The sequence below is a fragment of the Pleurodeles waltl genome, chromosome 6 (genome assembly GCF_031143425.1).
Source record: "Pleurodeles waltl isolate 20211129_DDA chromosome 6, aPleWal1.hap1.20221129, whole genome shotgun sequence".
NCBI lineage: Eukaryota > Metazoa > Chordata > Amphibia > Caudata > Salamandridae > Pleurodeles > Pleurodeles waltl.
The window spans coordinates 1641120086-1641135561 of record NC_090445.1 but is presented as its reverse complement, the minus strand read 5'-3'; the positions used below and the strand labels follow the sequence as shown (position 1 = coordinate 1641135561).

At 43.9% G+C, this 15476-nt stretch overlaps 1 protein-coding gene across 3 annotated transcripts in view; it reads right to left on the bottom strand.

Moving 5' to 3' along the window:
• Positions 1-15476, bottom strand: part of RABGAP1 (RAB GTPase activating protein 1) — an 885283-nt gene that overhangs the window by 220417 nt on the left and 649390 nt on the right. For all 3 annotated transcript variants that reach the window (XM_069241548.1, XM_069241547.1, XM_069241549.1), the window contains one exon: positions 12140-12181. In XM_069241548.1, the coding sequence (XP_069097649.1) occupies positions 12140-12181 (42 nt within the window). The remainder of the gene's footprint in view (positions 1-12139; positions 12182-15476) is intronic.

The window sequence follows — 15476 nt, the reverse complement described above, 5'->3', positions numbered from 1 at the left end:
GATTCAGATCTCCATTGATTGCCTTCTCACTCATATGAGACGTGAGTCCGATTTATCTTCGCCGTTATGGTTACAAGCACTCTGTAACCCTTTTAACTCAAGCTTAACGAAGGCTTAGGATGATCCTGATACTTGTCTAGGGGATCAAAATATTGACGGCCAAAGTACCTTGACTTGAATTTGTGATATTGTACATAAGTTGGCATATGAGCTAATGACTTCTTGATTCACTATTTGAGTCATTCATGTAAAAGTCGGTGTATAAAAACTTGTAAATCATTGTTGTGGATGCTAACCTTGTAGGAAAGTAGTCTCTTTCTAGCTTGGTTACCCCCACATTTGGCCTGTTTGCCAGTGTGTTTGCGTGTGTCTACTGGGATCCTGCTAATCAGGACCCCAGTAGTTATGCTCTCTCCCTTAAATTATGTTTTTTGCATACTGGTGACCCAGTATTTCACCCAAAATTGGCATATTGGTGCCCCCTTATAAGTCCCTAGTATATGGTACTTAGGTACCCAGGGCATTGGGGTTCCAGGAGATCCATATGGGCTGCAGCATTTCTTTTGCCACCCATAGGGAGCCCATGCAAAGGCTTCTGCAGGACTGCTATTGCAGCCTGCGTGAAAAGGTGCATGCACCCTTTCACTGCCAGTTGCACTGCACCAGGTCACTTATAAGTCACCCCTATAGCAGGCCCTCCAGCCCTGAGGGCAGGGTGCAGAGTAACTGTGTGTGAGGGCATCTCTGCACTAGCAGAGGTGCCCCCACGACCTCCAGGACCATTTTCCCAGACTTCCTGAGTGCGGGATGCCATTTTACACATGTACTTGAAATAGGTCACTACCTATTCCCAGCTACATAATGGTAATTCGGATCATAGGTATGTTTAGTATCAAACATGTTGGAATCATAACCCAAGGCTTTTGCAAGCATTGGTTGTATGATTTTATGCACTCTGGGGGCTCCTTAGAGGACCCCCAGTATTGCCATTCCAGCCTTCTGAGGTTTTCCAGGCAGGCCCAGCTGCTGCCACCTCTCGGACAGGTTTCTGCTCTCTTGTTGCTTGAGAAGCTCAAGCCCATGAAGGCAGAATAAAGGATTTCCTTTGGGAGAGGGGTGTTAGACCCTCTCCCTTTGGAAATAGGAGTTACAGGCTTGGGAGGGGAGCCTCCCCAAGCTACTGCCAATGCTTTGAAGGGCACATTTGGTGCCCTCCTTGCATAATCCAGTCTATACCGGTTCAGGTACCCCCTGTCCCTGCTCTGGCACGAAACTGGACAAAGGAAAGGGGAGTGACCACTCCCCTGTCCATCACCACCCCAGGTGTGGAGCTCAGAGCTCCTCCAGAGGGTCCCTGTGTTTTGCCATCTTGGATTCCAAGTTGGCAGCAAACTCTGGGAGCATCTGAGTGGGCAGTGCCAGCAGGTGGTGTCTGAGCCGTCCCCTGATAGGTGCTTACCTGTTTAGCTGACCAATCCCCCTTTCATGGCTATTTAGGGTCTCTCCTTTGGGAGGATCTTCAGATTCGGATTGCAAGACTCCAGCAGGAATCCTCTGCATCCTTTACTTCACCTTTTCACTGAAGAAACTGCATCTGGACCCTCCAGGAACTCCACAAACTGCAACAACGAAGCAAAGATGACTTCTGCAACATTGTATCTTCAGCTCTTGCCAGCATATGCAACTGTTTCCCGGTCGTGCATCCTCAGAGGACAGCCTGTCTTCAGCCTGCACCAGAAGAATGAACGAATCTCCCTTGGAGTGAAGGAGTCACTCCCCTGCTTCAGCAGGCACCTCTCTTCAACGACGACCATCTGCTTGGGTCCCCTCTCCTGTTGAGTTGCATGGATCCTACATCACGGGTGGTGGACTGAAGTGGTTCCGATGGTCCTGACGTCCTACTGTCCAACTTTGGTGGAGGTAAGAGCTTGCCTTCCCACGCAAGACAGTAACCCTGTTCACCACGTGTTTTTCAGTTGCCAAGGCTTGTTGGCATCCTTCTATGAAATTATTTGTGCACAATGTAACTCTGGCCCCCAGCACTCCTTCCGGCAATGCACAGCTTCCTGAGCGGTTCTCTGGCGATGTGGGATCCTTTGTTTTTGTGCTGCGTCGGCCTCCTTTTGCAACTCCTTTGTCCCTGTGCTGGAGGACTCCTGTGTGCACTGGCTGGTCTTCTGTGGGCTCTCTGAGTTGCTGAGAGCCCAATCTGACTCCTCCTTCTGGGTAGAGTCCACCAGGTCCCTCCTGGTCCCAGGCAGTGCCATTTTCCACTAACCGTGAGCTTTGCGTGTGCCAAGGTTTGTTGGCAGAATCCAGCGACGCAACCAGACTGCAATCATCCATCCGGTGTGGGATATCATCTGCACCAACCAGGAACCCGCATCCATCTTCTTGGGTGCAGTACTGACTGTTGTTCTTCACCAGAGGTTCTTCTTTTGCACCTTGATTCGGGTTAGCAGGGGCTCCTGTCCTCCCTGGACTCTTCTGTGCTTCTTGGACTTAGTCCCATTCTTCCACAGGTCTTTAGGTCCAGGAATCCACCCTTTGTGTCTTGAAGTATCTTCTGGTTCTTGCATTATCTTCTTTCTCATGTTCGTGTGTGTTCTAGGAAAGTTACTGTCATTTACTCCTGTTTTCCTGGGCTCTGAGGTGGGTTCTATTACTTACCTTTGGTGTTTTCTAATACTCCCAGCGCCCCTCTACACACCACACTTGTCTAGGTGGAAAACCGACATTCGCATTCTACTTTCTTAGTATATGGTTTGTGTTTACCCTAGGCCCATTTCTAACCATTGTGATTTTCACTAATTGCACTTTTCTAACTTTTTATTGCTATTGCTGCATACTAGTGTATATAATTGGTGTATTACTTACCTCCTAAGGGAGTATAGTCTCTATGGTATTTTGGGCATTTGTGTCACTAAAATAAAGTACCTTTATTTTTGTAACACTGAGTATTTTCTTTCATGTGTGTGAGTGCTGTGTGACTACAGTGGTATTGCATGAGCTTTGCACGTCTCCTAGATAAGCCTTGGCTACAGCTACCCCTAGAGAGCCTGGCTTCTAGACACTGCCTACATTTCACTAATAAGGGATAACTGGACCTGGTATAAGGTGTAAGTACCATAGGTACCCAATACAAACCAGGCCAGCTTCCTCTAAACTACTGTACTATATAGGTTACTTTTTACATTTTTCTTGTAATTGGTGAAATTGGGTCATCCAGATAACTTGTGTAATGCCCGAATACGAGTCTTTCTCGATTTCCCCTGTTGATGTTTTCCCACTACATTTGATCTTTTATATTGTGATTGAATAAATGTATGACACAATCCATTTGCATACTACTTTAATATCATTCTTTATGGGAGTGGTGTTGCATTTTATTCAAGGGACCCCTGTTCCTTTAAAGTTAGTTTACTGCTCCATTTTAGGACACTCTACTTACTCCATGACACTACACCACACCAGTCGATGACACATCATTCTCCTTTATGCCATTAACTTTGAGCCATGCTGAATAGTAGTCTCACTAGTGTACAGCATGGCTAAAACACATTGGCAAAGGCAATAGAACTTGCATAGGCGAGACCTATTGGCTTTGCCAATGCTTGTTTATAAGGTATGAACTTCAAGGTGACTTGCAATATCCTTATGTACGCAGGGGGTATTTTACCCCATATAATACATGGTCACACCACCAACTTTCCCACAAACCACTTAAAACCTTAGTGCATAGCTTCTGACATTCAAAGCTATGAAAGTAGAGCAGAAGAAAGAAAAGCAACATTCCATTTTTTGCTTTAAACAGCTGCATTAATTATGCTCTGTGACCTGGTCTGCCTTTTACCTTGGCTGCTAGCTCTGGCAGAAGGCATTGCAATGTCAGAACTCGACTGTAATAACCCTATCATAGTCATTTTCCGATGTCTTTTCTTTATAATCAGTGAATGTCTTTTCTTTAAACGCAGTGACTTGGTGCATCACAAACAGCCGTTTCTAGAGAAATTAGTGACTGCAGTTTATACAGAGATTAGAGAATCCATGTTTATATAGCCTGTAACTGCAAGAGCTTCTTCAGTTGAAATGCTTCAAGTTATGACTGATGTGGAGCTGAGCTGCCCAAGATCACACACAGGAGTAGAAGTGTTATTAGAACTATGGTTTCCGAGCACAGTTTACAACTCTTGTACGTAATCGCTTTTGATATCTCCAGTGCGGTTCCAATTGGCATGAGGCGAAGAGCATGGTGGGTGTGGGGCGCAAAGGGTATGTTCTTCCTTTTTACCCTCCTACCTTTAATTGCTTGGTGCATGAAGATGCAAGGTTAATCAACATGTTATTTTCACATTTTAGCTAATTACTTTGTGAATGTAAATAACAATTAAAGATACTTTCAGACTGTGAAAACATGCCTTCCTTTCTCCCTATTTCACTTCCAATACATATGATTGTGTATATTTATCGGAGCCTGCAGTTCGTAAACAACGAGCGATTTGTATAGGGTTGATTGAAAGTCCCCAAGGCTGTCCCTGTCCCCCCCCAGAAATGTATGGTCTCCTACGCCCCTGTGTGTGTGTATATATATATATATATATATATATATATATATATATTCCGGGGCTAACAGTGAAGCGCTGACCTGAATTAAGCCACCTAACGGCGTGCAAGGGTACTGCTCATGCAAAAATCTTCTGGATCCAGTCTCATGCCTTGGACATTCAAAGGTAAGGAATCTGCAGCTAGAAGTTCATCAGATAAAGGGTTCCTACTACTTCGTTGCACTTTGTTTTGTCTGATGAAGAGATTAACTGGTCCAACGTGAAGTTCCAGCAGCACACGTGGCTGTACTACTGCTGGGTGAAGGAAGACGCTCAATGTAGAAACGCGTTTCTGCATGGCGCAATGGACGCGCATTGCAAACAGATGAGAAATGCGGAGGAACTTACAGGCCTGTGAAGCAAACTATCAGAAGCTGGTTCCGGACCATATCCGTCTTTTAAACCCTGATGTGAATGGCTGAGCAGGTGTAATCACTCGGCGACGGGCGTGAAGCAGCACAGCAAAGTGCACTATTTATTTTTATATAACTCTTTGAGGACGCAGTTCTAGATGATTCCAGAAGGTGGCGTTTGCCCCTCACAAGAGTAGTACAATGGATAAACACGCAGCCGAAATTTGACCAAAATTATACTCTGTGCTATTTTCTGCTTTCACTCTTTGAAATTGTGAACCTCAACAATTACGCCCAGATCGTACCGCGTTCTCTCAGGTACTTCAACAATTCTTCCATTCTTTTGAGTATATGAGGCTCATCAAATTTGCACTGTGAACAAGTGCGAATCGTCTTTAAGTGTGTCAAAGCAACAGAAGCGACCAAGTATTCGGCGACAGTTCTGCTCTATTCAGTCCAGTGGGATTTCGTACACTGTTCTTCCAAAAAGCATGTGAAATGTTTTTTTGAGCCGACACGGTTTGTGATTACACATATACATTAGCTGCCAGAGAGGTTTATCGGAAATTACTAATCTAGAGTATCGCTACAAAGGAACGGTTGTCCTTGAACTAGTCTTCTCCAAGAGCCCCAGAATGAGTTGGGAAAAAGAGTGGAAGTGCGCGAATGGCACGGATGTAGACCCATGGTGGTCTGATTAACTATTAGATCACTGGAGTGTTAGGGGCTCCATTGAAGAAAATGGACCAGCAGCGGCCTACAGAAATTGGTCTAGGCTCGCTGTTCTTAACACTGCAATGACCTAATACACATCTCCCTCTCCCCCTGCCTCTCCTTAACATATGGATTGGGCAGGCACACACAGGAGCACCACTACTAAATGCCCCCCCCCCCCCCAATTCCCGGCTACACTTCCCCACCCCCCGCCCTAGTAGTTCACAGTGTCAACAGAGCATTAAGTCCTCAACTCTTGGGTCTCCCTAGCTATGCTGAAGGCAGAAAAGCAGTTTAGCCAAGCCCACGCGGAGCCAGGGGCTGGATTTAGCTCCTTTCACAGATACTGCTGTGAATGTCCAACAATGAGCAGTCCTGGCTGCGAATGTGTCTAATATTTACTGCAAAAGCTGAAAAACACAGGCGTTAATGGTGTGGGTGATTTCAACACCGTCGGTCTCAGGGAGGCCTTTGTTTCCTTGGGACTCTCTGCCTTCAGAGGGAGGCGTGTTCTAACAGCATTACAGCTCCCTGTAGCAGGCTATACCGGCCATTAAAGGCCCGCTACAGAGTTCAAGGCCTGAGCCAGAGGCTTGGGCTGTTAACCAGTTTGACTCATAATGGCAGATTTGAAGTCTATAAGAAGTCATTGTCTACATAGTGAAGTGCTTCCATTGCATTTCCAGTGCAAGAGTGGATGGCTCAGAGCTAGAACCGTAAGCAACGTGCACGGGGGAGTTCGAAAGATAAGCAGGGACAAGGACGCATACATGCCAAGTGGGAGATTTTGAAAACAAACTGGGAATTGTATATTTCCCAATGACTTCTACTGAAGAAGCGGCAATTTTAGATGGGAAATACCTAAAATAAAGTAATTTTTGCTTTAAAAAAAAAAAAAAAATTGTCAGCCTCCTGTCTGAATAGGGTCGATTAGCATATGAAGGACGCCTCACTCCTTGATCAACATGCAATATTTTAATTTTTGCAGCCAGAAGCTACTGCAGTTACATACCGCAAGTGCACCCAAGATTGGCACGATTTTCGTGAGAGGGACCTCGGTGGAGTGATTAAGGCCCTACTAAAATTAACAAAGGCATGCTGGAGAGGTGAAGCGGGTTTTCCTCCACACTCCATGTACCAACATGATCAATACTACTGAACTATGAAGAGAGGAAACACTTTCTCAAAGTCACTTTGGGTCACTGGAAGGATCAACTTTACATAGGCAAAATCAACCAGTAAGACCCTGGCAAATATTTGTGCACAGCTAATCATTGACAGAAATGACAATTATAGCACATAAGATTTATCATGGTTTTTATTATCAAAATATGGGACAATTATTGGTTCTTTCTAACTGAGAAGAGGTGCTTTGTCTCCTGAATAGCTTTCAACCAGACTTCCTGGTTTAACTTTGAAACATAAGAATAACGATCAAAGGAGTGCTTGGATCCATCATGTCACTAGGTTACAGAGCATCAGGAGGTCTAGACCCAAAACTCTAGAAATGTATAAGGCCGTAGCTGCCTGATCAGAATAACTCAATCAGCTCATCCTTCAATCTTTAGCTATTCTGTACAACCAGCGAGGTACTAGACAGTCTGTTCACCATTATACACCATTTTTTCACAATAAGTAATTCTGTTCCACTTGATAAAGTTTAATAACAATTCTCCCAACAATACTGTATATAAATACGGACAGAGAATGATCAAAGGTTTAATTTGAACAAATCCATTTGCATACGTATCCTTTTCATCGAACAGCCTTATCAGCGAACACTATTTTGACTATCACACAGGATGCACCAAAAAAATCCTTAACCATTCGCTGGTAAGGGTGTACTAAGGAGGCTTGGAGTTTGTGGCTGGAGGGGCGGAACATTGGGATGAACACCTCCATGTTGGCCTGGTTGTCGTCTGTTGGACCCACAGCCCCAACATCAAAATGGCTGGGAAGCCTGTTCAGGTGGAGGAGCCTAACATTTCTCATACGCCAAGCCCTTGGCCAATCTCCAAAATGGAAAAAACGGTTGGGAGGGATTCCTTGACAGGAGTTGACAGGCCTGAGGAGTGTGTCAGCCCATGGATATCCTTAAACACTCCAGGGCCAAATCAATCTTCTCACCAAACAGACGGGTACTGTTGAAAGAACAGTGTATCAAAGACACCTGGACATCTCTTGAAATGCCAGTGGACCTCATCCAAGCTTGGCTTCAAACCACCATGCTGGATCCCACTAACCCTACATTGACAGTCCGTGGTGTCCAGGCCCCAGTGGATGACAAATTTGGCCACATCCTGGCCATTCTGCATAGTCGGGCTAGAAAAGCCCATAAGACTTCAGGGAACAGGGGCGCGATCTCACCTCACCCACCATGTCCCACAGTGCATGAGAGTTGCAGCCCAATAAACAACTCTCGATGACTGTACCGGTAGGCGCCTGGACCACCTGAGTTTCAGGTGCTGGGTGCTATGTGAGGAAATCTGGGTCTCCTGATGCCAGTCTATGGCAGTGGGCAACCTGTCAGTTCAATGGGGTCCAGAGCATGGTTAAGCCCAAGTGCTTAGTAGCGTGTCAGTGGGGACTCAATTGAATTACAAGAGGGGTTTGGTCAAAGGACCTCAGTCAACATGTTAGTTTTTACTTCCAAACTGAGGAGGTGAAGTTCAAGGTCCCCAGCAGCCCTCCTTACTACTGTGGCAAATTAAGTGCTTCCACATATTGTGGACCGGAGGCTGTGGGGTGGAACCAGACACCCAGACCAGTATTGTTTGAGGTGTCCAGCCCACCGGCATAATGTAGCTCCATATAGCAATTATCATCCTCATCACCACAGGGTGGGGAAAATCCTTCCCCATCCCCACCAATGTTGTCACCATAAAAGTGGCTCTGGATGGAGTCTGATCCAAAAGCTGGTATAATTTTGGTGTGCAACTGTGCTGCAGGGGAACAGTGTCTGAGTTCATCAGGGCCTGCAACACATCAAGATCTAGATGTGGTTGCAGGCAAGCTCAAGACTATGGCACCTGGAAGACACCATGATTATTTACAGGCCTTTCTCGAGCAGTAAAGGGTGGGGGGGGTTTAAAGGGTAATTGGCATAGGTATCGACTCTGAAGCAGCTTACAATGATTTTAGTGCCAGTCTTAACACCAGCACAGAACCCTCAATGGGCCCAGATGGCATCAAGAGCGCACCCGTCAGTAGCAACCCATGTGGTAGTGACAGAGGAACGCTGGGGGCCTAAAGGTACACCAATGGGAGCCAGAAGTGTGCCCAAGATATGCAGCATGGCTCCATGAAAGGCCACTACCGGGTGCAGTGTCACCAATGGGCTGGATAACTTGGACGCTAGTCGTAGTTTTAACTTCATTAGGATGTTTCCTTAAGTAAATGTAAAGAGGGTTATCTTTTTGTAGTGATTCCTTCCCACCTTTTCAAATTCATTTCGCTGGTAATAGGACTCTGATATAACAGTGTAATGTTCTGTAAAACGGTTTAAAACTCGTTACACAAACGTTTGGCTTGTTTAACTTTCGGGTAATTATTGAACACAGTAAATGCCCCAGTGGAGTGGAAGTTTAAAGTCTTATGTAGGCAGCAGTGCACCACAGTACCCACATATGTGCTACCAAAAAACACCACTGTATCTTGGCTGGCTACAGTTTTATAGCTCTGCAGTAACACATGGCAGAGGAAACTGCTCTGTCATTTAAGAATCCTACTTTTATGCATTAAGAGAGGCCTCTAAGCGTGTCTTTAAGCCCACACGGCTGTGTGTTTTATGTTCAATGAGTGAGGCATACTAGTGTTTTTCAGTTATCGATCTATAATTGTCTATAAAAACTGTTTCTTTATGTCTAGTGATACGGATACCCATATATTTCACTGAGGCTTCCCTCCAAGGTGCAGCACTGGGCTAGTAGTGTTATTGGTGACTATTCTGACGGTATTGGAATTGTTACTTTTGCTGGGATTAGAACCAGCCACAACAGAATCTAGTGTTAAGTTTAAATCTGCCCCCCACACCAACACTCAGCCCAACCCTCTCCGCAGTGTTAACATTATGATGTTGCAACAATGGTGAATAATGTTATGAAAAACCCTGGGGAATCAGTGTAGGGGAACGTGTGTTCAAATGTGACTGGACAGTCTCGTGTTATCCCTAAAACGTATATGTATCTCCCGACATGTGAGTAAACACATCTAGGTTAAGGTATAAAGTCTTGCGAATCAAAAGAATTGCCCCTTAAGTAAATGAGCTGTAAGAAGTAAACCAGTTTGAATGCCCCCACTGTGCGCTGAAATTAGGTATTTTGTTACGGACAGTACGGGTTCTCCTTGTAGAACAATCTCAATGTAGTGGTGTTCAGGGTACAATCCCATCAGTTGCTTCTCCTTTGGTTTGTCAGTCCTCGTATATTCAGAATAAGCATGTTAATGATACCTGCCAGGTGTACAAGGCAAGTTCTAAATGAAAAGGTGACGCCGACACAGTGTTATAGCAGGGTAACCCGTACAGGTGTAGTATAATTGCCTAGCTTGCATCTGGATAGTGTTATATTCTCAAAAAAATCTAATCTGCTCGCAGACAGCCCTCTACTCCACGAACACTGAAATTCAACAACTATCAATAAATAAATATGCTGCTATATCTCATCCACTTGTAGTGCATGCAAGGCCTTATGGCCACATCTAGGCATCATGTCGCCTCCGGACCAATCCTGTACAGAAGCAGTGTCATCAACAAAGACTTAAGAGAGGCTGTTATTTAGGTTAATTTATCCTGTTTAAGATCTGTTTTGTTGATTTTGTGGTCACAAATTTAGGGAGTCACAGTAAAGGGAAGGGAGCCCAGAGGCATGCTATATCGCATGGTTCTCAGGCAGCGTTGTTGCAGAGGATCTTAACTAGAAGCAAATCCAGGGTGCATGCAGATTGTTTCTAGCCTATCTTAGTCTCTGGGTCAGCCTCTCCCACTGTAGACTGACAAAATGCTTGTCAAGTGGCCAAATGGAGCATCACTGTTCGTTAGCTATCATGCCATTTTTATCACAGAGCTCACCAAGCGAGTGACCAGAGGTAAACAGCTGGATCATCAGAGGACCGGGGATCACACCCTGTGCCCCGGAATCCAGCTCTCAGCACATCTGTTCCCTCTGGTAAGCATGGCTTGGCATTGATGGCCCAGCCGCGGTCCCGACGGATTGCCAGGCTTTAGCCAGCTCACATGCCAAGGCAGACTTTAAGGGGCCACCCCCTACATCTCCTGCTTCAGACAGTGGGTGAAGCGGCCAGGCAGTACTTCAGGGAGTCCATTGAACTCCACCTGCTGCAAATTCTCACAGAAGCCAGGAAACGAACCATCACAACTGCTGCAGTTGAGTGTGGTGTCCCAGCCCACCGCATGTTTATGTGCCCGCCGACGCTCTAATCAGAAACACCAGGCAAGACATGATGGCAGAAAGCGACGAATAGAGACGACCATCCACAGCAGCTGCACTTCCCTTTGTCCGGTCATCTAATGGTGCATACTTTCGAGGGTTTTTGGTAGATATTATGTTTGTGGACAAGAGCTCTCAGTGTATGCAGAATCTTGGTCTTGCTCGGCCACACCCCCTCCAATCTGTATGCATTTTAATGTATTTCTCATTTATTTAAACTGCTATAGCACACTTGTTAAAGTATTTACCAGTAGCAAAAAATGTCTTTCTGATGAAATACAAAATTATTCATTTAGAAGCAGAAGGTTGGCCATGGTTTTGGGAAACCGCTGGCTTTAAGATTTGCAGGGTGAGGGAGGAGAATATGTCGAAGAGAAAAAGAACACTAATGAGTGATGCAAGGAGTATAATGGAGTTGAAAGAAGAAAGAGGTAGTGGAAAGAGATGTGGGACAAACTATACAGTAGACTAAAAGGGTGAGCAATGAGAAAATGGGAGCCAGGAAAGATGTCCGCAAAAGTCCATGGAAGACACACTGGACAGCAGTTGTTCTAGGTAAGTTCAAGCAGAATATGCACAGGAGGGTTGAAAAATAAACTGGAGGCAGTAATAATCAAGGCGAACAGCATCAACCTTAGGGTATTGTCACAATTGAGGAGAAAGCAAGTCAATGCTTTAAAAAAAACACACTATTTATCAGTAAAAAGAAAACTAACGTTGCATAACACACAAACAAAACGTGACCATTTACAGTTCAGAATACAGACTATAGGATATAAGAGAAACTAAACCCAATGTATAGACCTGAGCGACTCGAAAAGTCATAAATATGTAAAGATTAAATATCCAAAGATAAAAGCACCCAGAAGTAAAGGTTAGTCCAACTGAAAGAAAAGTTAGTGAAAAGCACTAGAAGGATGAACACAGGAATGTTTGAAATGGATGGCAAACGTCAAGGCACCAGAGACAAAAATACAAATAAGGTGAAGGGGAATAAATACCCTTTGAGGTTATTACTTACTTTTAATAAACCAAGGGCAACATTGAAAATGACACTGATTCCCTGGAAAAAAAGAAAACTATTAGCAATGCAAAAATTAGCAGAGTGATACGACAAAAGTAAAAACATTTTTCAGTTTAAAAGTAGCATCTACGTTAAGTATAATTATGGAACGCATTTTGAAAATAGCTAAACAACCACAAAAATACTGCACACATGGCACTCATAAGTTTACACAAACATAGGTCAGATAAATTTCTTTCAAGTTGCAAAGTGAAAGGAAAACATTGTTAAAACATTGGCTGCCCCACCTCGGTTTGTCAAACACCATAGTAATACACTGAGAATGCACACAAGTTACAGTTTGTGACCCATGGTTCTAGACTTGCAGCTCCACCGTCCATCTGCATGCATGGGATGTTTTCCTGAACCAGAAGGATCCTGGATTATCTTGCACAAAAATAGACGAAAGCATGCAGAGAGCACAGTGCACATGGTTGCCCATCTTCGTAGGTCATGTATAAACTAAGTGTACACGAGCTGTGGGTAATAACTTGTACATACTCCGACACCTGCAGTACCTTACCGCTATACAAATGGCTAGATTCCATTCATAGAAAACACTCATCCAGATTTGCTATTAGCATCCGTTAACAGATCTGTACACCTCTGTTGTAAACTTTGTCAGCTTTCTTAAGTAGAAAGGTACAGAGATCCCATAAAAAAAAACAAAAAAAAAACACAAAAAAAAAAAACACACACACAAGAACTTAGTGGTACATGAAAACAAAATTAGGCATTTGGGAGAGAAAAGTGGGTGATATCACAAAATGTGCAAAAAATAAATATTTGTTTGTCCTCAGAAGCAGTAAGGGTTAGATGTACTATGCACTGTAATGGACACAAACACTGCTGTTGATTTACTAATCCCAGCTTGGCAAGCTTTTCCAACTCCTAATATAGGATTCCAAACAGATAACCATTCGTTAGAAGATATGTATGGTACGCGCCCCTTCAAAACACAGTAAATGTACCTAATTTATCTAAGTTTTGCAACAGAAGGTCGTTAACCCCTTCGCTGCCAGGACTTTTTCCCCCTAAGATGCTGAGACTTTTTTGGCTATTTGAGGTAGTTCGCGCATAGGCCCTCACAACGTTTTGTCCACATAAGCTACCCACACCAAATTTGCGTCCTTTTTTCCCAATATCCTAGGAATTCTAGAGGTACTCAGAGTTTGTGGGTTCCCCTGGAGGAGACCAAGAAATTAGCCAAAATACAGCAAGAATTTCCTTCATTTAAAAAAATAAAAATAAAAAAAATAATGGGAAAAAGTGTTGCAGAAGAAAGCATGTGAAAGCATGCATCCTGAAAATGCATCCCAAAGCATCCTGAAAATGGCATCACAAAGGTTTTGCGGTGCTAAAATCACCACCTTCCCAGCTTTCAAGAACAGCCAAATTTGAATCAGAAAACCACATTTTTCAACACAATTTTGGCATTTTACTAGGAAATACCCCATTTTTACTATTTTTTGTGCTTTCAGCCTCCTTCCAGTTAGTGACAGAAATGGGTGTGAAACAATACTGGATCGCAGACAGCTAAACATTTCTGAAAAGTAGACACAATTCTGAATTTAGCAAGGAGTCATATGTTAGATCCTTCAAGGGTTTCCTGCAGAAAGTAACACCTAAAATAAAAAGAAAATTGAATTTGAGGTGGAAAAAAGCAATTTGCATGAAAGTTTTCTTCTATAACCTTTTCCAGATATGGCAGATTTTTTTTAAAGCAACATACCGTTTTGTCTACTGGTCTCTTCTGGTTGTGTGGATATATAGGGCTTGTAGGTTCATCAAGAAACCTAGGTACCCAGAGCCAATAAATGAGCTGCACCTTGCAATAGGTTTTCATTGTATACCGGATATACCGCAATTCATTGGTGAAATATAAAGAATGAAAAATAGGTATCAAGGAAACCTTTGTATTTCCAAAATGGGCACGAGATAAGGTGTTGAGAAGCAGTGGTTATTTGCACTTCTCTGAATTTCGAGGTCTCCATACTAGCATGTGAAATACAGGGCATTTCTCCAATAGACTTCTTTTTTACACACTGTCTTACATTTGGAAGGAAAATATGTAGAGAAAGACAAGGGGCAATAACACTTGTTCTTCTATTCCGTGTTTCCCCAAGTCTCCCGATAAAAATGGTACCTCATTTGCGTGGGTAGTCCTAGTGCCTGCGACTGGAAACACAACATGGACATCAATTTTTTACATTGAAATTTGATTTTTTTTTTTTTGGAAAGAGCCTAGCTGTGGATTTTGGCCTCTAGCTCAGCTGGCACCTAGGGAAACCTAGCAAACCTATACATGTATTAAAACTAGACACCTAGGGGAATTCAGAATGGAGTGACTTGTGGGGTTCTCTCCAGGTTGTATTACCAATAATCCTTTGCAAACTTCAATTTAGCAAAAAACACACTTTTTCCTCACATTTCAGTGAGAGAAAGTTCTGGACTCAGAGGAGCCACAAATTTTCTTCCACCCGGCATTACTTACCCCAAGTCTCCTGATAAAAATGGGACCTCACTGGTGTGGGTAGGCCTAGTGCCTGCTGCAGGAAATGCCCCTAAGCACAACATGGACACATCAAATATTCCTTATGAAAACTGCCATTTTGTTTGCAAAGTGCTGTGCTTTTTGGCCTCTAGCTCATCCGGCACCTAGGAAAAGCTAGCAAACCTGGACACTGCTGAAAACTAGACACCTAGGAGGACCAAGGATGGGGTAACTTATGGAGCTCTCACCAGGTTCTGTTACCCAGAATCCTTAGCAAACCTCAAAATTAGATTAAAAAAGAAAACATTTCAGTGATAGAAAGTTCTGGAATCTGAGGGGAGCCACAAACATCCTTCTACCCATCATCCCCCCACATCTCCCAATAAAAATAGTACCTCACTTGTGTGGGTAGGCCTAGTGCCCGCAACAAGAAATGCCCCAAAACACAAAGTTGCCACATCACCTTTTCCCAAAGAAAACTGACTTGTTTTTTGCAAAGTGTCTACCCTACCAGATCCAGACATTTCTGAAAAATAGACACCACAGGGAGTCCAGGGAGGTGTGACTTGCATGTATCCCCCAGTGTTTTCTTAGCCAGAATCCTCAGCAAACCTCAAATTTAACAAAAAAAAAGAAATAACATTTTACCCAGATTTCTGTGTGGGATCACCGCACCGGCAAAATTTCCTACCACCCAATATCCCTCAGTCTCCCGATAGAAATGATCCCTCAGTTTTATAGGTGGGCCAAGTGCCTGTGACAGGGAAGAGCCAAAAACGTGTTGAAATTGAGGGGGGAACC